The sequence below is a fragment of the Desmodus rotundus genome, chromosome 12 (assembly GCF_022682495.2).
Source record: "Desmodus rotundus isolate HL8 chromosome 12, HLdesRot8A.1, whole genome shotgun sequence".
Lineage (NCBI taxonomy): Eukaryota > Metazoa > Chordata > Mammalia > Chiroptera > Phyllostomidae > Desmodus > Desmodus rotundus.
Genome location: NC_071398.1, coordinates 64,764,094 through 64,786,712, shown reverse-complemented (window position 1 = coordinate 64,786,712; position 22,619 = coordinate 64,764,094). Strand labels below are relative to the sequence as shown.

The window sequence follows — 22,619 nt, the reverse complement described above, 5'->3', positions numbered from 1 at the left end:
CCGGACAATGTGACTCCTGGCTCTTCCATTCATTCTTTGACCTTGAACAAAGTACAACTCATTTCTCCAAACCCCAGGCTCTTCATCTGCAAGATGGGAAAAGCAGCACAGAAAGCCCTGCTAGAACAACATAAGCGGGCTCCGAACCACTCCGTTGTGCAAAAACGCATCACACCGCGGTTACTGAGAAGACGGGGTCAGTCCGGTGTAGGCAGGTGGCTAGCCAGAAACCCTGGTGACAAAATGCAACATGCGGATACACAGGTTCTGGCTGAAGTCTGGTGTCATTTGTCTCGTGGGCTTAAACAGCCACGGAGACAATTCCAACTCCTGTGACTTTCCCAGGCTTCAAAGGCAGTGGGCGTGGAGGCCAAGAAAAATATTGGAGACTCACCCTCCACTTTCCTGCTTCCTCAGGAGAAGCTGCCTGTCTGGTTTAGGTCTGTTCTGAAGATTAAATGAGATAATGCATTTTAAAGTGCCTGGCCCAAAGCAAATGGCTCACAAATGGTGGCACCAAGAACTTACATGCTGGGGGCGGGGGGAGGGCCATCCGTCCCTTGGGTGTGGCTGTCCCACCCTCCCCATCAAGGACCCACCACAAGGGACCTGTCACAGGAGGTGAGCCAGGGTGGGCCCTCTGCACAGTTTTCTGTAGGAACGCAGACCATCAGGTTATGCCGCTCCCTGTTCCTGATGCAGCGTTCCCTGCCAATGCTCCGCCACCTGAAATCAAGCCTAGCGAAAGGGAGGCATCCGTGGCACACAAAGTAGGAAAAACACTGGCCTCCGAGTGAGGAGGCCTGGATTCCAGGTCTGATGCTGCGGCTTTGCAACTTCCCCTTTCTTGGCCTGTGATGGAGAGATAATACCAACTATTCCATGTGCTTGTTGAGAAGAGCAAAAGAAATGAAGCCTGCAAAAGCATGAGTAAACTACAAAGGATTATACGAACCTAAAATGTCACACTACTGAGTGTGAGCACTTTGCAGCAGGCTTGGGGTTGCTTGGCAGCTAAAATATGCATGCAGCCTCTGGGCCTAAAAGCACGACCCACTCTACACCAGATACAGAGAATCTTCGTGTTCAGCCAAGCAGAGACACAGAATGGAAGGAATCACAGTCCATCCAGTCCACACCCCCATCCACACACCGATTCTCTTTACAACTCCCCAGGCAGCATCCAGCCTCTGCTGGAAAAGGAAAGTCACTCTCTGACTTGGTCCTGAAATGACCTTTCAGTTCCACCCACTGACCCACCCACCGCTTCCTTCTGGACCAGGCCCCTCTTTCTGGTGAGAGCCCATCGACTACTTGAAAAACAGAAGTGTGTGTATCCTCCCTTTTAACTCTCGCTTTGCAGACGAGGCACTGAGACCTGGAAAAGCAAGCGCGCACACTGTAGACACACACGTATGTACACACACACACACATGGGCACATACACACAGCTGTCTATTTCCTATTCATCCCCTTGACCCTGGATTTGATTGTGGCTCCTGCCATCAGACAAATACAGAAACCATTAAAATCAGAAATTTTAAGGCTTCAGAGCGCATCCCGTCCAAGGCCCTTACGTTTTAAAGGCTGTAGCTTCTCCCAGTTCAGGGAGAAAGGCTGTCCCGAAAGGTTTTAGCCACTTCCTCTCAAATATCAGTTTGCTCCCTTCAGCTCTGTCAACAGAAAAGCTCTCTTCATGTGTGAAAAACGTGAAAGTGTCTCTTCCACACTTACATCCTGCATAAGTGCCAGTCCCCACCGCTCTGGTTACCGAGGTGTGGGCTGGCGGGAAAGCATCAAAGACGGTCCCAGGCACAGAGCCAACCCTGCACAGGCCTCCTTGCAGGTCCAGTCCTCGCCACCCTCAAGCCAAGGAAGGATGCTGACGTTCAGAAAAACCCTACCAGCCAGCCGCCCGCCCTCCACTCACAGGCAAGTGTGAATTAGGAGCGCCCGCCAAGTGCCAAGTGCCAAGTCCTGGGATGTGGCTGAGAGCAAGACCTCAGGGGGCTGAAGCTCCCATTGGTGGTGACCGCGATCAAGTGACCCAGGGGCTGCGATGGAACACATGATGGGGGAGGGGTGGGGGTGAAAACCCACAGAGAAGGCGAAGCTTAGTGTCTGAGATGATGAACAACGGTCACACCACGTGGACAATGGGGCGTAAAGCGTACACCGGGCAGAGGAAGTATGCAGGCAGGACAGGCAGGTGTGAACGGTCCTCTAAATCTCCACAGTGAGAGCGAGGGGCTCCGTGCTGAGTCCTAGAACAGCTTCGAGAAATCGGTGGTGGCCAGTTGAATGGGGTCTCCCCAAATCCACGTCTGCCCAGAACCTCAGAATGTGACCTTGTAGGGTCTTTGCAGATGTAACAACAGTAAGATGTGGTCATACTGTTGTCACTCAGAGAAGGCCATGTGACAAAGGAGCAGAGACTAAAGTGATGCAGCCACAAGCCAAGGAGCGCCAAGGGCGGACCGGAAGCCAGAAGCTAAAGGAAGGGTTCTTCCCTGGAACCTTCTGAGGGACCATGGCCCCGTCAATGCCTACATTTCAGACTCTTAGCCTCCAAACGGAGAGATGAAGCCACCCAGTTTTCAGTCCTTTGCCACAGTAGCCTTAGACAATGAAGGCACCTGTGTTCATTTGGGGCCAGAAGGATGGAGGCAGGTAAAGAGCAAGGAGGGCTAAGGTGAGGGAGGGTGAGGAGGGGGCAGGAGCAACGACTAGGAGTGTGGGGTAGGTAGGAGAGGTGAGCCCACCATGAAGACCCAAAGGATACCACCAATAAGGGCTGCTGAGGCCCCAAGGCCACCCCGCCTCCTGCTCTGTAAAGTGTGCCTGCCCTGGTGGCTGCATTTGAGGCCTGACCCCAGAGCGTTGGAGAAAACTCTAAAATGCAGAGCCCAAATGAGAGCTGATTCAGCCTTCCGTGCAAACTCCCAACCCAAGGGAGCCAGCAGACGCCCGTGACTTTACCTGACTGACTTCTCCCCAGAAGAGTCAACAAGGCTCCAAGCTGGGCGTGTGGGCGTGGCTGCCCCCCCTGGCCCTGCAGATAAGCTGGCTGGTCTGACAGCGAGCCAGGACGGTTTGCAGCAATATTTGCCTGAGTCCCAGCGATGCAAACATAATTAGCCCTGAACGTCGCCTCCGCCTCCGTTGAGAACCAGGCACAGGACTGTCTACATCTCCCAGGTCTCCCGCCTTTTAATTAAAATGTTTGTCTTCAGCTGCGCGTGGGGAGGTGGCCAACACAAATCCCACACAGATAACAGGTAATGATCACCTTGGAACTTGAAAGCGGGGAGGAAAAAAAACTGGAAATCTGCTTGTATTTCTTGACAGATCTAGGTTAGACTGAAGAAAGATCTGGAAGGAAGGCTGGATTTTTCTGGGACTTCATCACGACACAGCAGGAGGGACGCACACTGCTGCCTGAGACCCTGAGACCCTGAGGCGTGAGGCAGGTCGGACCCTGGGAGGGGCCGGACCGGTGGTCCTGCCCTACCGGCTTCTCTGCTATGTGGGAACTTCAAGGACCAAGTTCTGTGAATCGACATTCGCGAGCTGGAAAGTGTCCCTGGCCCAGGCTTTGCATATTGGATCTGCAGACAAGCCCTGCAGGTGCCCCCACCGAAGGGCAGCCAACGGAGACGCGAAGCCGGGACATCCACAGCCACAGCTCGCAGGAGGCAGAACCCACGGAGTTTGGTCGTCACAGAGCGGCCCCCACGGTGCCGTCGGGGGAAGCACCCAGAGCGTGTCTCCATGCCCGTCCTGTCCCGTGTCGGCTGCTGCTAACAAAGTGGGACCCTGGGAATGCCCTCTCTAATCGCACAAGTAAGCCGCACCATGGTGTGCCCAGAGAAGACCTGGGAGGAGTCGACGAGGGCTAGACGTGGCCAACAGCCACAGGCAAAGACCTGGCTCTGCTGGTCTCAGGAACTAAACAACAGGGACCTGTCACACATGCCGTCCCCCTTGGCTGTGGGCGGTTCTGCGTGGGGTGACAACACTGAGACAGCCTCTTCCTCAGATGACCGCCATGGCTGGCTGGCTGGCTGGCTGGCCAGCTGTCTAGCCTACAGCAGAGAGGTGCTGGCAGACCTTTTGAAATGGAGGGGACCTGCAAGACATGCTTCCTCTCAAGTGACAGGTCTGGCGACTGTAGCCCTACTTCTAGGCCGGGGCACAGATGGCACCATACCGCTACCTCCTTGCACAGCCCGACCTCAGTGGCACCTGCCCCCTGGGACGGAAATTCAGCCTCCTCAACACTTTACATAACTGGGCTGAATGAATCGCACCAGATAAAGGTCCACGACTACTGCCTGCTTAGTTAGGGTCCTCTAAGGAGGATATTTCGATGGGGACCAAGCACCTCCAGTCCCTCCCAGGATGCTCAACTGGCCTTCTCTTATCCGGCCTCACCTCCCTCAGCACCAGGACTGCTGGGCCTGGGAAGAACTGTAGGAGCACACAGTTAGAAATCTGGAGGCCGAGGGCGATCAGCCTGGCCAAGTGGACCTCTGCTTGCAGACACCGAGCAGAGCCAGGCAGCGGCTTTGCAGGGCAGGGAAAGCAGACCTCTGTCCCTCTGCCCGGTCATGCGTCAGTGTCTCACACGCACTGTGTCAAATCACAACCATCCATTGATGGGTGAGTGTGTGGAACGCTGGGCCCTGCCCTGCCCTGGCAGGAGTCCTTCAGGAAAAGGAACAGCACACCATTTGGGGAGCGGATCCACCGCCCAGCCCCGCCTGTGGCCCTGCAGGAAAGCCACCTACCCCAGCTGCGCACCCACGGGCTCCTTCCCCTCCATGGCCACGCTCTGTGGGGGTGACTCCTCTGGGCCGCAGGGCAAGCCTTGGGGGTGGATGCCGTGCAAGGGAGGCATCCCGGCTGTGACCGATGCTGGCAGGTACCTGCACAAGCACAGGGCTGCAGTGCCCGGCGCCTTCCGTCAATCCACTCTGAACAGGCACCACAGGGGCCGGGCAGGCGGCAGCTCTGGGCCTGCCTTCGCATCCTTCCCCAGAGCTACTCCTCGGCTCTCACTCACTGTGGGCCTTTGCTCTGTCAGGCAGTGGGGGTGAAGCCTGGCAAGTATCTTCACTAAATAGCAATTAAACAAAACGCACATTTGTAAAAAAATGAAATTGTCTATGAAGTCATGATTATAAACAACATGGCTGTTTAAAAACACCCCCAACTCCACCGCCTATGGGGCTGGGTCCTCGGGGCCCTGGATGCTGGTTTTGAACACGCGTGGGTGGGGGTCCCCGACCCAGTGATCCCCAACCTGGAGGTCATCTGACCCAGAATCACAGACGCAAGATTTCAAGGGCAGCTGGAAATATCCTGGAATTACTGAAATAACCTTAATCTCCCCAGGAGACCCTCCCTTTCTCACTTCCCACTGGAAAACCAAAGTGCATCCGAGAGAGCGAGAGAGCGAGGCCCCCACGCAGGTTGGGAGGATGCAGGCGTGAGCTGGAGAAGGGACAATTCTGTGCCACACGGCGCTCGAGCTTTGCTCATCAATCCCGTGGTGTCCTGTGGCTTTGGGGTCAAAAGTCCTCAGCGTACCTAATCTGTTCCTGTCCTAGCTCGGGCTGCCATAACAAAACACCATAGCACGAGAAGCTTAAACCTCAAAAACTTATTTTCTCACAGTCCTGGAGCCTAGAAGTCCAAGACAGAGGTTTGGCCAATCCAGTTTCTGGTGCAGGATCTTCTGGCTGCCTTCACACATGGCCGTTCCCTGGTCCAAAGAGAACGAATGTGCAAGTTCTCTGGTGTTTCTTCTCATCAGGACACTGATTTTATCAGAACCACGAATGCATCTAACCTTAATTACTGCTTTAGAGGCCCCATCTTCAAATACAGCCACACTGGGGCTTTGGGCTTCCACCTACGAATTTTGGGTGACACAATTCAGTCCCTTACATTCCAGCCCCCCTGTCCCCCAAATTCATGTGCTTCTCACATGCAGAATATATTGATTCCATCCCAGCAGCCCCAAAGGTCTTAACTCATTCCAGCATCAGCTGAGTCTGAAGTCCAAAGTCTTATCCAAATCTTGTACGGGTGAGACGCCAGGCACAATTCATACAGAGGTGAAATTCCTCTCCGACTGTGAGTGTGTGAAACCAGACAAGGCTTGTGTTTCCAAAACACCCAGATGGGTCAGGCGCAGGACAGCCACTCCCATTCCAAAAGGGAGAGACTGGAAGGGAGAAAGGGATGATGGGTCCCAAGCAAGTTCAAAACCTATCAGTGTCATTCCATCAGATATTAACTCTTGAGAATATTCCCGTTTGGTTCAAGGCTCTGCGCCTCATTCTTCCCTTTTCTTGAAGGACAGTGTGTGTTAGCAGCCTTCCTTCCCTGTTCCCTTTAGTCCCAGCTGCCCCTGTTCCCACTGGGGCAACCTCATCTGCATTCTGGCTTCCCCGGAATGGCTGCTTCAACCCCCCTGCTCACGCCCACACTAATCTCTTTATCAAATGTTATCAAACGGGTGGGCAGCCACGCCTTGGTGTTCTCTTCCGGTCAGGCTTCATCTTTTTTTTTTTTTCCCATCTGGATAGGCTCAAACAATTACCATCTGATTTCACTTTTACGTGGGATCTAAAGAGCAATATAAATGAACAAACAAACCAGAAACACATTCATAGATACAGAGGACAGACTGATGGTTGCCAGAGGGGAGGGGGTCGGGGGACTGGGTGAAAAAGATGAATTGAGAAGCACAGATCAGTACTTATGAAACAGTCACGGGAGGCAAAGTACAGCATAGGGAACACGGTAAGTAATATAACAACAGTGCACGGTGCAGGTGGGTTCTGTAGGTATCAGGGGGACACTTTGTAAAGTATGTGACTGTCTAACCACCATGCTGTACACCTGAAACTAACACACAATAATAGTGAATGTAAACTGTAATCGAAAAAAAAATTTAATTAAAAAAAGTTAATCAAAAAAAATTTGGATAGGCTCAGAATCTTCTGATTATTCCAGTTTGGATTCCTTTTTGTTTAATAGTTCCTTCTTCAACTCCTGTCTCTCCTCTTGCACTTCACTAGAAGGGATAAGAAGGACCCAAGCTGCATCTTCAATGCTTTGCTTGGAAGTCTCCTCAGCTAAATATCCAACTTCATCAGGCACAAGTCCTACCTGCCACAAACCACTAGGACAGGAGCACAAGTCAGCCAAGGTCTTTGCCACTTTATCACACGGGCATCCTGTCCTGTTGCCCATTATCCAAAAACAGGTTCCTCTGACCCGATCTCCACCTGTGAACTTTTTGGGGAGGGGCACACTCAGTCCCCAGCAGGTCCTTTTCAGCACGGCCATGCTACGGTCACGCACAAGCAAAACTCCCACTGTTCGAAAAGCAAGTTGAGAACTGTCTCTCCCACAGCACAGGTGGTTCTGTGGTAGGTAACCAGAGCCTGGATAAAAAGGTCCATGGCCAAGGCCAATTTGTAAGCTACCATGGAGCTTTAGCAAAATGAAAACCCAACAGAACCGGCCACTGTGAACAGATAGGTTTCCCAGAGGGCCAAGACGAGAGTTCTGTCTGCTTTTGTGGCTTCAGTCCCTCCTTACTGATGACGATCAGCCATCACTTTTCACTGAAGTTCACACACCTCCTTACAAAGAGCTCTTCCCCCTCCACTTACAAGATGTTACTTCTGGACTTTCTGAGGCATAGAAGTCAGTCACTAAGTCTGTTAGTGCTCTGTGCAAAGTAAGAACAAGCAGACAGGCTCTGAGGATGGCAGCCTGGCGTGGCCGTGGGAGTCTCCCACATCACGAACCCCAAGAAGCCAACCTGCCCAGGGCTCTGCACCGTGCACAGTCCTTTCTCTTTAAATCTGGGCTGGGGCTCGGACTTGCTTGGACAGGCGAATTCAGGGCGAGTAGTGCTGGGCCAGCTCCAGGGCTAAGCCTTAAAAGGTCTTGGGAGCGTCTGCTTCTGAGTCCCCGGGAACCCTGAGAAGGAGTCCAGCTACCCTCGTAAGAAACTATTCCCCAAAGCAGGCTCGGGAGGGCGAGAACTGAGGATTACACAGGAAGGGAGAGAAGCCCAGCCCCAGCTGCCTCCCACACGCCTGTGATCACACAGGGACCCCTGGCCAGGCCAGCAAAAGACCCTCCCAGCCGAGCCCACCCACAGAACTGTGAAAAATCATAACAAAATAATAAAATGTTGCTCTGCGCTGTGAAATTCTGGGGTAGTTTATACAGTATTGATAGACAGATAAAACAGGTCTTCTTTGGGACAAGGGACGTACCGAAAGTCAAAAAGGTTTGACCAAAGACTCACACCCACTCACTGCTGGGTTGTAAGTTTGCTAACCAACTGAAGAGAAGAACCAACGGGCTAAGAAATGGCTGCGGACTGCAAGCCCGACAACCCTCCTCATTCCCTCCACGCCAGCCCCACAGCTATGAGCTACATAGGATGCGATAATGTATTAAAAATTGCACCCAGCTTGCAACATGGTAAGCACTCAAAAATGCTTATGAGTTCTTTTCTGTGCTCTTTTTTTAAAAATCCTCACCCGAGGATATATTTATTGATTTTAGAGGGAGGAAGGAAGAGAGGAGGAGACAAACAAATGCACATCAATGAGAGAGAAACATGGATCAGTTCCTTCCCACACGCACCCTACCCAGGGATCGAACCTGCAACCTTTCGTGTATGGGATGACGCTCCAGCCACCTGCGCCATCCGGCCAGGGCCCTTCACGCATTCTTACAGCAGTGACATGAGCACAACAGAGCTACCCAGAGGCCCTATGGTGAAGCGGTTAAGATTATCCTGGAAGCAAACAGCCTGGGCTCAGACCCTCATCCCGACCATCCCAAGCTGTGTGGTCACAGACAGCCTACTTCACTCTTCGGTGCCCCAGATTCCTCCTCTGAGAATGGGGTGACGGTGCTGACCCTGCAGGCCCGTTAGGGCTGAATGAGTTACATGGTAAGAGCCTAGAAGGTGCCGGCACTCGGGAAGGACTGTGTAAATTGTTAAGGGTTTGGTTGTTTGTACCTCGGAGTCAGGCAGCTATACTGGCCTCTGTGCTCCAATATCCACAGTGTTTACCTTTAAAGATTTCAGAACAGAAACTATCACCCTGGCCTGGCTGGTGGCTTACTTGGCTAGAGGGTCGTCCCATACACCAAAAGGCTGTGGGTTCGATTCCTGGTCGGGGTAAGTACAGGAGGCAAACAGTATGTTTTTCTCTCCCATGTTGCCATTTCTCTTTATCTCTCTCTCTAAAATCAATAAATGTATCCTCGGGTGGGGATTAAAAAAAAAACCTGAGAAATTATCAATTAGGATAATTAAATGTTATTTTTAGTCTCTTTTCTCTTCTGGATTTCCCCCCAAACACAGTTAGATCAAAACTCACTAATCTTTGGTAAAATCCTGGAAAAGTGAGCAACTCCCTGAGAGAACGGGGCCCAGGGAAGTGACAAGCGGCATGTGTGCAGCATCACAAACCAACTGTGCTGAGACCCCGGGACGCTGTGCAGAGCACAGGGCAGGGTGTGGCCCAGGGGAAGGTGGCCCCTGCACTTTGCACAGGCCCCCTAACCGTCGGCCGGGGACCCTCCACGGTAAAGGGCGACACTGCTGCACCACCTGCGCCACCCCAGGGGCAGGAGGAACCCCCAAAAAGCCCTCTGTCTTCCCTCAGGCTCAGGGCAAAGGTTAGGAAGTCTCTTAATCTACTTATGTTATCTCACTTTGTACGACAATAACCTTTTACATTTCTGGACATTTTCAAATAAGCCGTGACTCCACTCCTGCCAACAGGCAGGGCCCTTGCAAGGCCCTTTAATGAGAGCTAACAAGAAGCAGATTTTCTTTAAGGAACTAAAGAATAGGCATTCTTTAGACAACTCTCAAAAATAGCTCAGCTGATTCAAGAAAATCACCTTTGAAAACAAAACCAAAAAGAGCCTCGGCCCAACAGGTCTTTGCTGTGGGGAGGACTTTACATAAAGGGTGCGTGGAGGGGCCTGGGATTCCCATTGGGCCTGAAAAACCCGGCTGTTCTCATCCCAGGGCTCGCTCTTTGTCTATCCTGACCCCCCTTCCCTCCTGTCTGTTTCTACACTTCACAAAAGCGCTCAGAGGTTATATTTCTGGCCCAGCGACCCTTCCAGCCACTGCTGGGTTTGGACCAGATTTAGCCCAAGCGCCTGCAGGTGATGAGCCTGCACAGCGCCCGCAGGGAGAGAGGCCGGTGTGCTCCAGCTCCTGACAATGACAATGGCCGCGGCAGGGCAGCAGGCTCTGTCTGAGGGCTCTATTTGTGAACAAAGGCGCCTCTCCTTCTCCAGCCCTCTTTCTGCCCCATAACCCGGCTATCCGTGTGAGCAAGGCAGGGGGAGGGGAAACAGGGCCCTGGAGAGGAGCTGAAAGGAAGATACTGGGGCCACCTGGACATGTTCTCCCCCAGGGCTGCCGGACACGGGAGCCTTCACGCCTCCCTGGGGTTAACAGCTTCAACGTCAGCAAGTCAAGACCCAAAAGCTGCTGGTCACGGTGCGAACAACCATGAGAGAGGTCTGCAGCCCACCTGCGGGTCACTGCACAGCCAGCCCAGCCTCTCTCACCCCGGCCCGCCCAGGTCCGCCCCGGCCAGCAGAGCTATGGGCAGCACAGTGGGTGAGGTGCCAGCACTGCTACCGACTTCTTGAGCATCCCACAGGCCCAGTGCCCTGGGCTCTTCTGCTTGTCCCTGCCCCCTGTCTCCCCACCCCATCCAGTCTTGGGGGAGTGATGGGGAGCCTTGGAGGGGAGGTCACCCCACCACCCCAACCACCTAAGGTGAGAAGCCTGCCGTCCCCTCGTCACCTCCGCAGGTGGGGTTCACACCAGCTAGGGCTGAGGCCAAAACATAAAACCACAGTGGGCCTCCCTACTGGTGTCTCGGCCACTTAGATTTACAAAGTCCCACAGGTCGCTCATTTCTACTGGGACCAGAGCAGGACTTTCTCCACCCCTCACTCGTCCTCAAAGCCTGTCCTGTTCCAAGACAGACTGCCTCCCGCCAGACTTTACTGCAGCCACAGCCTGGAGTCCCCCGTCCTGCATTCCCACCTCCCGTCCAGTTGCCTGAATGGGCAACTGTCCCCTGCACGGCGGCGCACTGGTCTCTCTCGGGGCACAGAGCTCAAAGGCAGACACCCCCATCTCTGGGCCCCAGTCCTGGGCTCTGCACAGCACAGATATTTAATACAAGCCTTCTGCTCACGCTCCAGCATAAAATTCGGAAAAGCAAGCTGTCTGAGCTTGCTAAAGGCACCTGAAAGGACTTGAAATGTCTCAGTTGGCTGCCCAGAGCGTGTGAATCAGATGCTGATTCCCTGCGAGGGTGGGTCAGGCTGGCCGCAGCCCCGAACGCACAACCACCTGATCCAAGATGCAGCAGGCTGCGCCCGGGGAGTGAGAGAGGGTCTGGCAGCGTGACCCCATCCAGACCGGTGCTGGGCCACGTTCCTGGGCCCCAGCCAGAAATATGACAAAGCCCACTGTTTTGATTCCTACTCGGGTGCCCTCTGGCAGCAGCGACACCACAGTAGTGACGGCTGCGATGAACTGGTGACCAGGTACCAAGCAGGTTACACACGTCGGCATATATGGCCTGGTGAGGTGGGGGAGCCCAGTGGGAGGGCAAGGTCAGACAAGGCAGGCGATGCAGTCGGCGGGGAACCACGTGACTGCTAGGAGGGCACCAAGCTCCAGACCAGGCACCAGGGGCACAAGATGCGGCCCCTGTCCCCCAGAGTGGTGGTTTGTGGAAGAAAGGACACGAGGCCAGTGGACACAAGAGGGAGATGCCAGCATGAGGACACTAACTCAGACCCCCCTGAGGAGATTTGTGCAAATTACTGAAATTCCGCAACACCCACTTCCTCATCTGTAAAGAGGGGTTAAAAATACCAAAGTCGAAGGGCTCTCTGAAGACTAAACACGTCACTTTGTATCCAGTGCTCACCTTGGGATGAATCAAAATAAAATTAAATAAATGAATGATGATTATTGCTCTTTTAATTAACCACAAAATAATTAGGTTTTATGCACAGATGTGAAGCATGACATCTCAATGTATTTCTAACTTTTTCTCATGCATACATCTTCAAAACAGCCAACCCTTACAAGTTGGAAGTCTCTCTCGCTTGCACTAGGTTCTTTACTGGAGGGTCCCTAGGGAGGCCACGCAATGTACCATCCAAACCAGGACCCGCTGAGAGAGGAGAAAACAGTAATTCCATTGGTACAACAGGGCAAACCAGATGTACCATTTTGAGCAAATGGAACTGCTGATCGCTTAATCCATCATTCACAGGCCAAGTTCAGGGGCAAGGCCAGCAGCCATCACTACATATCCTTTCCCCATCATTTTTGGGAGATGCCAACAACTTTGAGAGCAGATCCAACTAAACTCTGACCTAGGTAAGAGCCAGCAACTGCACCCCACCCCCACCCGGAAGTCAGGACAGTCAGTGTGCGTGAATGCCCCACCCCTCGCCACACACACACACACACACACACACACACACACACACACACAGAGCTCTTCTGGAAACTCCTCAAGAGTCACACCCTGGTCCCGGCCCTCGCCCCTGTCGAAGACCCCCTGAGCGTCCCGGCGCCCCTTACCTCAGGTGCCCCAGGCTGTAGAAGCGGGACTCGCCGTCGGTGGCGCGGACCACCTGCAGCGTGAACATGGGCTGCAGCTGTCTCAGCTCCAGCAGGACGATGGCCAGGTAGTGGATGAAGAGGAGAGCGTCCACGAGCGAGACCGCGTACTGCACGATGCCCTGGTAATTTCGGTCCCGAGAGTCTAAAATGCGGACCCCGTAAAAAAGCCAATAGGAAACCACGAAGAGAAAGATGAGGACCAGCAGGAGGGCGCGGAACACTAACACCCGCGGCACGTCCGCTCTCTGCCTGCGGAAGAAGAGCGCCCAGGTCCCGATGAGCAGGATGAGGAGCTTGAAGGCCACGGAGATGAAGAGTCCCTCGCAGATGGTGCCGCAGGGCTCCAGCTCATCCCTCCACAGGATGGGGGGTAACAGGAGGAAGGCGATGGGGGTGAGGAAAACGAGAAGTCCAAGCACCGCGGTGACGGCGAAGCCCAGGTAGCGCTTGCAGTCCAGCCCCACGCTGTCCTCCATGTCCTTGCTGATTCTGGCGATGTCCTCCTGGGAGATGCTGTGCTCCGAGGTGCCTGTGACGGCCGTGGTGGTCTCTCCCCAGTTGTCATCCTGGCGGGGAGAACATAGGAGGGTGAAGAGCCACACGTGGCAGCAGGCCCTTGGTGAAAAGCCACAAAGCGAGAACCTGGGGACAGGGTGGGTGTGGAGGGCTCACCCCGGTGGGTGGGTACCCCCCCCCCCACAGCACGGGCTTCCTAGAAAATAGAAGCTCACCTCGTTCAATGCAGGCACTTTAAACTTTAACTACTTTCATTGAACATTTTCAAAACGCATGATCTATTTACCTTCACAAACAGGGAGAGCGTACTCTCAAACTTTGTGTGTGTCTGGGAGACTCCCACCCGGGCTACCGTTCCCTGTGTGGGAGCCCCTTGACAGGCCTGGGGGGCGGTCAGGGGCTATCTGGCCTGCAATAAACAGCCTGCTGTTTGTGGGACTAAGACATACGAGTTCGCCTGTGGCGCAAGGAGAGAAAACCCTCCGCATTCTCTCCTCAGGTCGTGCCTGGGTTACAGAGGCTTACAGAGTCCACCTTCTGGAAGTGCCCCCAGGAGCTCTGAACAGCGAAAGGCAGAGCGAGGGAACTGACCTGGAACGAGTCAAAGCTTGCCTGCCGCGAGGACACACTTTTTTAAAAGGTCCTGAACAATTTTAAGACCCATTTATAAACACCAGTGCCAGGCACTTCCTGGACAACGCTTCTCGCCGAACAAGCTGAGCAAATCCACGTGTCTGCAGCCAGGGCAGCGGAAGCTTTCTCCCCCGTTCTCATGGCAAACTCAACGTCAAAGGCACGGCGATACCAGGATTATTACAACGTGTCTGTCTTTTTCTTTCTTGCTTTCTCTCTCTTTTTAAACTCTGTGGTAGTTTCTAGTTAGAGTAATGAGTCTCTTCGCTGAACAAGATCCAGCTGTCAGGATTTTAAATAATTTTTGAACTTCGCTGGCAACTCTGACTGCATTCAAAGCAGCGGCGGAGCGAGGAGGCGATGAAAAGCCACTTGGGGTCCAAAGAGGCTGGGCCTCAGAGCTTCGTGTATTAAGACATGATTTAACTTGGAAAAAAGTCAGAGTGGGTGAAAGTAATGTGTCAGACACCAACGTAGAAAAATCGAGTTTGATAGTTGAATCAGCAAGATAGAGATCTCCTAACCAAACCACAACCTCCAATCTCATAAGGATAAAAAAGACGAAATGGACAGGCTATGCCAAGCAGCGGCGGCGGTGGCAAAGGTTGCGACCTGTGGAGAAACAGTTCTTCCGCTCGGAGAGCTGCAGGTGCCACGCACGTGGGAGAAAGGACTGTGTACGGCAACAGAAGCAACCAAGCCGCTCAAACGCTGCTGGTGGGAAGTACAAAATGATACACTCGCTCTCGAAAACTCGTCTGGCAGTTTCATATAGATTTAAATATGTGCTTAACTATATGGCCCAGCAATTCCACTTCCAGGTTTATATCACAATAAATGAAAACATATGTCCACAAAGGACTTGTACGAGAATGTTCTTCACAGTTTTACTCATAATAGCCCCAAACGGCGCAACCCAAAGTCTGTCCATGGGGAGGATGCGTAACAAATCGCGGTGTATTTACACAATGGGACACCACTCAGCAGAACACCAAAGAACGAACTGCGGAAGCACCACAGCGCGGACAAATCTCAAAATCATTATGCTGAGGGGGGGAAAAAAAAAAGTCCAAAACAAAAGAACGTGACTCCAGTTGTATCAAATTCCAAGACAGGCAAATGATCTACAGAGCTGGAAATCACACCAGGACCTGCCTTGGAGAGGTGGGGGCAGCGGCCAGGGACTGACTGGGAAGAACCTGGGGGGACTTCCTGGAGGAAGAGAAATATGTGTATGGATAGGAGTGTGAGTCACACGGGGTCATTCAGCCTTTAACATTTTTCAGACTATACACGTTAGTTCATTTCTCTGCATGCAAGTTTACTTCAATTTTTTGAAAAGAAAAAAATCACAAGCAGAGAAAAAAACAGCCACCATTCAAAGACGGACAACTTGCTCTGATCCAAGGTGAGGTCACAGAATCACTCTCGGCGCAGACAGTTCTGGGCTCCACGCTTCGTACGGGGCCTAATATTCCGTTGACTACCAACACCGAAAGCATTAGCAGCCCCTTGCGGTCACCTTGCTGACCACCGCACTGCTCTGATTTAGCCACTCGCCTCTTGTCCTGCCAAAGGGACGCTAACTAAATCCCCCTGTGCACTTCCAGAATGTGTGCCCGTCTGTGCCGGAAAAAGGCTGGTGTCCAAAGGGCCCTCTCCAGCTTGAGCTTCTTAGAACAGAAAAAGGATCTAAGATCCTCTAATCCCCGCCCCTCCGTTTTCAGTGTAGAAACGGAGGCCCCCCCAAGGTGGTGACTGCCCAAGGTCGCAACACTACTGAGAAGTACGGCCTCCCAATGCCCAATTCAATGCTCTTCCCATCACGTCGTCATCCTCTGTGAACGCCCAGAGCTTCCCGACACAGCTACCAGGTGCAGGGAAGCTGCAAAGAGGAAATGCCTTCGTATGGGCCACCAGCGCCTCTGGATCCACACCTGGGAGGAAACTGACCCCCTGCAGCACCCACGGGATGTCCACTCTCAGGACCGGCCCCATCCATCCAAGCACCCCTCCAACCCTCTGACCCCGAACTACAGACTGTTACTGTCACTGGACAAACCCCACACTCATGCCCCAGCTGCAGCTCGGGGTTCCGAGAGCACCCTGCATACTCTGGGGGATTCTAAGCTCAGTCCATCCACCCGCTTCTCAGTGCACAGCTGGGTATACCTACAGGCACACACAGATTTATCCACAGTCCTGAATCTCCACAGCTGTGTGTGCGTGCCTCGGTTTACTTGAGGCCAAGGCTGGACAGGCATGTGTTCCGAGAGCTGTGGAGGACACGCAAACATGCGTGTTTGAGCTACACACAGACGTTGTTTCACTCCAGTGGGCTGCCAGGCAGCAGGGGCCCAGAGAGAAGAACCCACGAAACATTTTATTTAGAAAATTCATAAATTACCAATACAGCTGACCCTTGGACGATGTGGGGGTTGGGGGCACTGACACCCCCGCCAGCCCCGCGCACAGTGGAAGACCAGCGTGTAACTTTGACTCTCCCGAAACTTAACTACTAACAGCCTACTGCTGACCGGAAGCCTTACAAACAGCACAAACAGTGGATCGACACACATTTTGTGTGTGTCACATACCGTTTTCTCATAATAAAGTAAGCTAGAGAAAATGCTGAGGAAGATCATAAGGAAGAGGAAAATGCATTTACGGGACTGCACTTACTTAATGAAAAAAACCCGCAACAGCTCAAGCCCGTGTTGTTCACAGGTCAACTGCACTTTAAAAGTTGGGTGATTTCACATAAAATCCCGATTTCCAGCTTTTCTTAAATATGGAAAGGTGCACACACAGAATCCCTGTGCCACTGGGCAGGAAGACATGTCTGTCTCTGGAGAGGAAATGCAGTCTCCAGGGCGGCACAGACTCCCCTGCCCCCCACTCCCTGCCCGGCCTGATGCTGCAGTGGGCGCCAGAGGTGGCCGTTCATCCCCACGCCTGCCTGGTATGCTCTTGCCTTTTTGTATGTCTAGGACCTACTTCATGCATCCATGTCTGCCTACCGGGCATCTGAGGACGCAGCCACTGATTTACTTCGTGGCCAGTTGTGACGCTCTGTCTGGGCTGTCCTAGCCACCCTGCTCTTCTTCCCCACACGACTTGGGCTTCTGGAAGGAGTGGCCTTCCCTCTTTTACCCTGTTCCACGGCAGGAAGTCTGGAGACTGCAGCCCCTAACTTTTCCCTCCTCTGCCCTGAGGTCTGCCTGGCTGGTTTCTTTTCAACACCATTCAAAGCAAGCCCGCCAACCACACTTCAGAAGAATCCCCAAGCTAGCCAATGGCAGGACAGGCTGTCCTTAGGCCAACAAGAAACCACGGGTCGTAGATAAACTAATCAACATGCTGGAAAAATAAAGATAAAAACCCCAGAGAACCTATTGCAACACGGCTTAGAAAAACATTTACCGACAGGAGCCTTGACCAAGGGCAGTGAGCTTCCAGGCTGCCTTTGATCCTCACCTGCACTTCCTCCGTCCGAGCCGCATCGTTGGCCAGCAGCGGCTCTCCGGGGGGAGCTTGAATGGTGACAGATTTCTCTGACCCTCTGCCGTCTTTATTCCGGGGTGATTTGTGTCTCTCTCTGTTTCTTTCCCTGAAGAAGAAAGATAATCAGCTAGCACATTTTTCCCCAACTTAATTAATTCTCATCAAAATAGACTGTACATTCCATTTTGAATTTAGGAAAATCACACACACAACACACAGTTGCCCTCGCAAAGAGTAAGTTGATCTTTGCTCCCTCCTTAGTATTTCCCTTCCACAATCATGTTTTTTCAGAGTCTAAAACAGCGGATTTTAGAATTTGTGTAGCTAAAGCACACTGGTACTGTAAAATGATTGCCTTGGTTTGCTTTTTATTTAACTAAACTTATCTTTTAGGACCTTTTTATTAGGACAATGCTGCACAATGTTCAAGCTTGGGTCTGTCCAAAAAAATCTGGGACACACGTCACCTCACACCTTTGGGTCAGAAAGGAAATTCTAAACCAGCACAGAGAACCGTTTCTTCTCACCCCTTCAAATTCAGACTAAGAGGCATTCCTACAAGTTCTAGGTGAACTCAACGACACCCCCAGAAACAAACAACAGCTAGGTCGAATGACACCACGGTGTGCACATGTGTGTCTATGGGTGTGTGTGCATTTGTGTGTACATGTGTGTACATGCATGTGTGTGTGTGTGTGTTCAGGCCTCCAAAGGAAAGCAGGCTGCTAAGTCGTTTTAATTCTAGGTGGTTCCCCTGAGTGGCTGTAAGAGCCCCCTGCTCTGGGTCCTTCCCGAAATAGCAAAAGGAATCAATTGCTCTGCAAAGCTCAGAAGTCACCACCTGGGCACCAACAGCCCATGGGAGCTGGCCCTCCGGCCCCTCGGTGGCCAAGAGCACGTTCCCTCAACCTCCAGTCCCACAGGCAGCCTTGACCTCAGCCCACCTTCCTTCGCCCACTGCCCTCCTCCCCGCAAGTCCCCGGCAGGGCGGAAGCACTGCACACACTGACCCTGGGGACACACACTCAGGCCTCAGCTCTGCCCCTACGAGGTGTGTGGCCCCGCACACGCTATTCAGCCTCTGGACACCTCCGCTTCGTGTGTGAGACACGGATGATAATAATACCACGTAGACAGAGCAGGTAAAGCCAGCACAGGAGTGTGGAATAGGGCTCAACAGGCAGTAGCTATTATTACAGTGTTTCTTCTCAGCCAAGGCAAAGAATGGGGACTTGACTTTGGGAAGGCTCCCTCCCTCCATCATCCACCTCCTGTAACCTACCACTTAGCTAACAGAACCCCGCAGACTGCCTGCGTTCCAAATCCTGCCTTATCGGTGCCTCCCTAGGATGAGCTTTGGTTAAGTCCTTCAGAGAGCTGGGAGGCCTCTGCCTCATCGGGTGACGCATCTCTAATCTCTAAATGGTTTACCATTACAATCTATCGTAAATCAGAGTCTAGGAATAGATGTATTCTGAACAGCTCGGGTGTTTTGTTTTAACCAGGCAACCAGGGAAACAGCCGGGAGATCTGAGAGGTGAAGGCCAATCACTCCCCCCTACTCCCCCCCAATTCTTAGAGCACTTTACTAAGTGCTTTATTGTATTCATTTCATTCCAACCCAACAGTAACCTTACGAGACCAGTAATCCTGTCCCCACTTTACAGACAAGGAAACGGGGGCTCGAAGAGGCTAAGTGACTTCCCAAAGTCACAGTAAGTGTCAGAGCAGGATCTGAGCCCAGGCCCACTCCGGCCACCTCGGCTGACACCGTGCTACGCCACACTGATCTGAGCAGCCACAGGAAGGTTCTGCAGCATGAATATTCCGATGGCTCCTCCCCACACCCTGTGCTGGAGGAGCCACTACAGCTATGAAATGTGCCTCCGAGGCTGCTGCTAGGAGTCACGGCCGGGCTGTGACCTTGGAGAGCACAGAGTGCCCAACACCCTGGGCTGCCAAAACTAATCACTTCCAAAGGACTCACTGTGAGAAACAATAAGAAACATGGGAAGTTTTGCACGAGACTTCCCATGTCAAGAGTGAACTCTTCAAAGTCTAGAACCGAGGTTCCCCAGGTCTCCCCACCCCTGGGCCAGACCTAGCAGCCTCCCCTTCGATTTTACTGTTTCCCCTTTCCTCACCTGCTCTCACCTCTGTCACTCTCTGCCATCAGTCAAGTCACATGCTCCCCTAACCCATCTATCTGTCCACTGGCCCCAGGGGTCAAATCCTGTGACAGCACAAATTCCACTGGAAATCAAAATGCTTTCTGAGTGCCAATTCCTGGAGCCTGAACCCTGCGAGGCAGAGGGTAGGTGGGGAACACCCAGGGCTGGAAACAGCCTGTCCGACCGCCCACCCACCCAGCCTGGTTTGTAAGGGGCCCAACAGCACCTGAAAGGGACTGCCTGTCTGTCGACTGCTCTGGTGACATCTGAGGTAAACCAGATAAGAGCCCATTATCTGATAACCCAGGGAGGCTTCTCATCCCCAGAGCCAGAAACCCTAAACCAGCGCCTCCCAAACTGGAGTGTGCAGAGAAGTCCCCGGGGGTGTGGATCTGGGAACAGACTCGCTGGCGCCACCCGCCGAGAATTGTCTGGGGAGGGAGACAGCAGGAATCTGCATTTTTCACCAGTACCCCAGGTGACCCGGGAATCGTTCCCCTAGGCTCTCCCACCCAAACGCTCCTGGGGGAGGGGAGCTGTTGGACTAACTGCTTGGAAGTTGGCCTGTGTGTGAAATGCCCTGTATACAGCAGGGGCTCAATCAAGAGCGATATGGGTATAACCCTCAGCTGTACAAGGTCGCAGTGTCTGGTGGCTTCTTCATTAAACTAGCCTTAGGGGGGTGAGGCTGGGAAAACGGCTCAGAGCAGTGTGCATTGGGACACAGGACACCCAGCGGTGAGAGCTTCCCCGCCATAGCCAAGTGAGAGGCGACTGTGAAGGTCCCATCCACTCCTTATTGTCCCGGGAGCCAGAACTGTCCTGCAGCTTTTACAGAAGCGCTGGTCCTGTGTGGCTGCCCCGGGAGGTCTGAGCCGACACTAGATAGACTCGTCCAACAAAGACACTTTCTCCATCGGCACCTTCCAGTTCACAGAGCTACAGCCACAGTACGGCTGCCTTGGTGCAACAGGTCCCCAACGTCTATGCCAACCGCTCCCATCGCCGTGACTCCAAGGCAGGGCCGAGTGTCCTCTAGGAGAGGGCTCCCCCGTGGTGAAGACCATCAGAGGATACAGACCGGAGACCACGGGAGTGAGGCGACCAAGTCACTGAAAGAAGCGCAGGCACACTTGGGCGCTTTCCGGCTCCAGGTGGTCTGGATCACCTGCGTGCCTTTGCTGAACAGGTGTGTCGGCCACAGGACTCTTGGTATCTTCCTCCCTCAGTCTGTTTCCACACAACCTCTGACCGTTTGAGAAAGACAAGCATATCTGTGCACATGTGTGTGTATCAGGGGCCGGTAGAATGTGCACGGCATGGCATGTGTCTGTACCTACGTGTGTATAAACGCATCTACCCGGGCGGTGCTAGAGCTGAGCCTTTGGCAGCTGCTGCAAACCTCTCGCCCGCCAGCTTCCCCGCCAGCTTCCCCAGCCAGCTTCCCCATCGAGTCCCACTTACAGCCGCATTTCCTGGGAAGCGGATTTGGCTCTGTGGCTGTTGTTTGCTCTTTCTATTTGGGGAAAGCTGGCCCCACCGGGTGCCCCTCCCTTTCCTCCTCACTACCACCCACTACCTGCCCTTTCTCCCTGCTTCCTCTCGCACTCAGTCTGGGCAGCCTGGGAACAAAGGCCCCAGCCCCGCGGCTCAGGCAGCCCTATTTTGGACAATGCATTGTGGCATATTAGTCACATGAGTTACTCTTCATTTCCTTTCCATTTGTTTTCCTGCCACTTACTCCTGCCCAGCCCAGGGAAAAAGCACAGGCTTCCAAAACCCAACAAATGGGCCTGATACCTGCTGCAGGTGCCCACTAGCCTGGGAACCTCAAGCAAACAGTGATGCCCCTGGGCCGAAGTCTCACCAGCTGGTCAATGGGGGCACCGCCTCCCAACCACTCCAGGACAGCTGTGAGGACGCAGGAGAGGACTGAGGGACCCCGCAGGCACTGTCCTGGTGGTCCTCACCACAGCTGGCCGCTGCTGTACTCATCTCAGGGAACCGGTGCTCCAGACCCACGGGTCAGGTGTTGGGAGCTAGGAAAGAGAGCTAGGCAATTATAGGCATTGCTAAGCAGAAAACCTCTTGAAGGTCACCAGAATAGATAGGGGAGAGAAACAACATTGTCGGCCAAAGTAAAGGTAAACAATATGTGATTTGCAGAGGGCCCTGAGTTACAGCCAATTAGTTAGAGGGCCATAAAACTTTAGGCGCCAGACTCATCTCAGGCTTGGACCCTTTAAACTGAGGGTACAAATTAAGTGGGACAGGTGGTTCTTATCGACAGGAGACAGGGTTTCAAAAGAAAGTTTTAACATCTGGTTAATGTTCCTCCAGAGCCAAGAGCTATGCAGAGATAACAGCAACTCCCGCTTTTGTAACTTGCTTGCTTGCTTCTCACTGTATAAAAGAGCTAGCCTGTGAGCGTTCGGCGCGGCTCTCATCTGCAGCTCTTCTGAGCAAGTGTCTCCGGGACACATCGAGAGTCCGCCCCTGCGCAGGTTAAAAGAGTTGGCCATTAAAGTAACATCTCTGTAAACGTCCTGAAAGTCTCCGAACGTCTGTTTCTGGCGTCAGTGGGTGCAACATTTGGAGGCCCCAGCGGGATTCTCCCTAGGTGGAGGTCTGGTTCGGAAACTGAGGGGAGGACGCGGGCTCGAGCCTGGTAAGTATCTGGGAGGATCCTCTGTCTGTATCTGGGCTCCGGAGCGAAGTATTGCCTGAGGTGGTAGGCGGGACGCCGCTGTACCCCACCCAGGCCACCCCGGCCGGGACGCCGCCCGTGGGCCTGGTTTCTGTTCTGTTCAGGTTGTGACCACGCCGCGCGTGGGCCTGGTTTCTGTTCTGTTCAGGTTGTGACCGGTCACGTCAGGGCTCGCAGCGAAGCGCAGCGGTGTGTCTGAGTATGAGTGCGGCCGCTTTGTTTGAGCGTGTGAGGACAGAGTGTGTGGCTCCACGGGCAACAGCCTACGGAGCGTGCGTGGGTCCTAACCTGCGGTTCCTTAGTCTGTCATACGGCATAACGGCTGGGAGTTTAACCCGGACTCTACGCGGGCAGC

At 53.2% G+C, this 22,619-nt stretch overlaps 1 protein-coding gene across 2 annotated transcripts in view; it reads right to left on the bottom strand.

Moving 5' to 3' along the window:
- The window catches only part of VANGL1 (VANGL planar cell polarity protein 1), a 50,597-nt gene that overhangs the window by 11,193 nt on the left and 16,785 nt on the right, over positions 1–22,619 (bottom strand). For both annotated transcript variants that reach the window (XM_053915107.1, XM_024570441.4), the window contains exons 3-4: positions 17,360–17,492; positions 12,692–13,299 (exon numbers count right to left, since the gene is read on the bottom strand). In XM_053915107.1, coding sequence (XP_053771082.1) covers positions 12,692–13,299; positions 17,360–17,492 — 741 coding nt within the window. The remainder of the gene's footprint in view (positions 1–12,691; positions 13,300–17,359; positions 17,493–22,619) is intronic.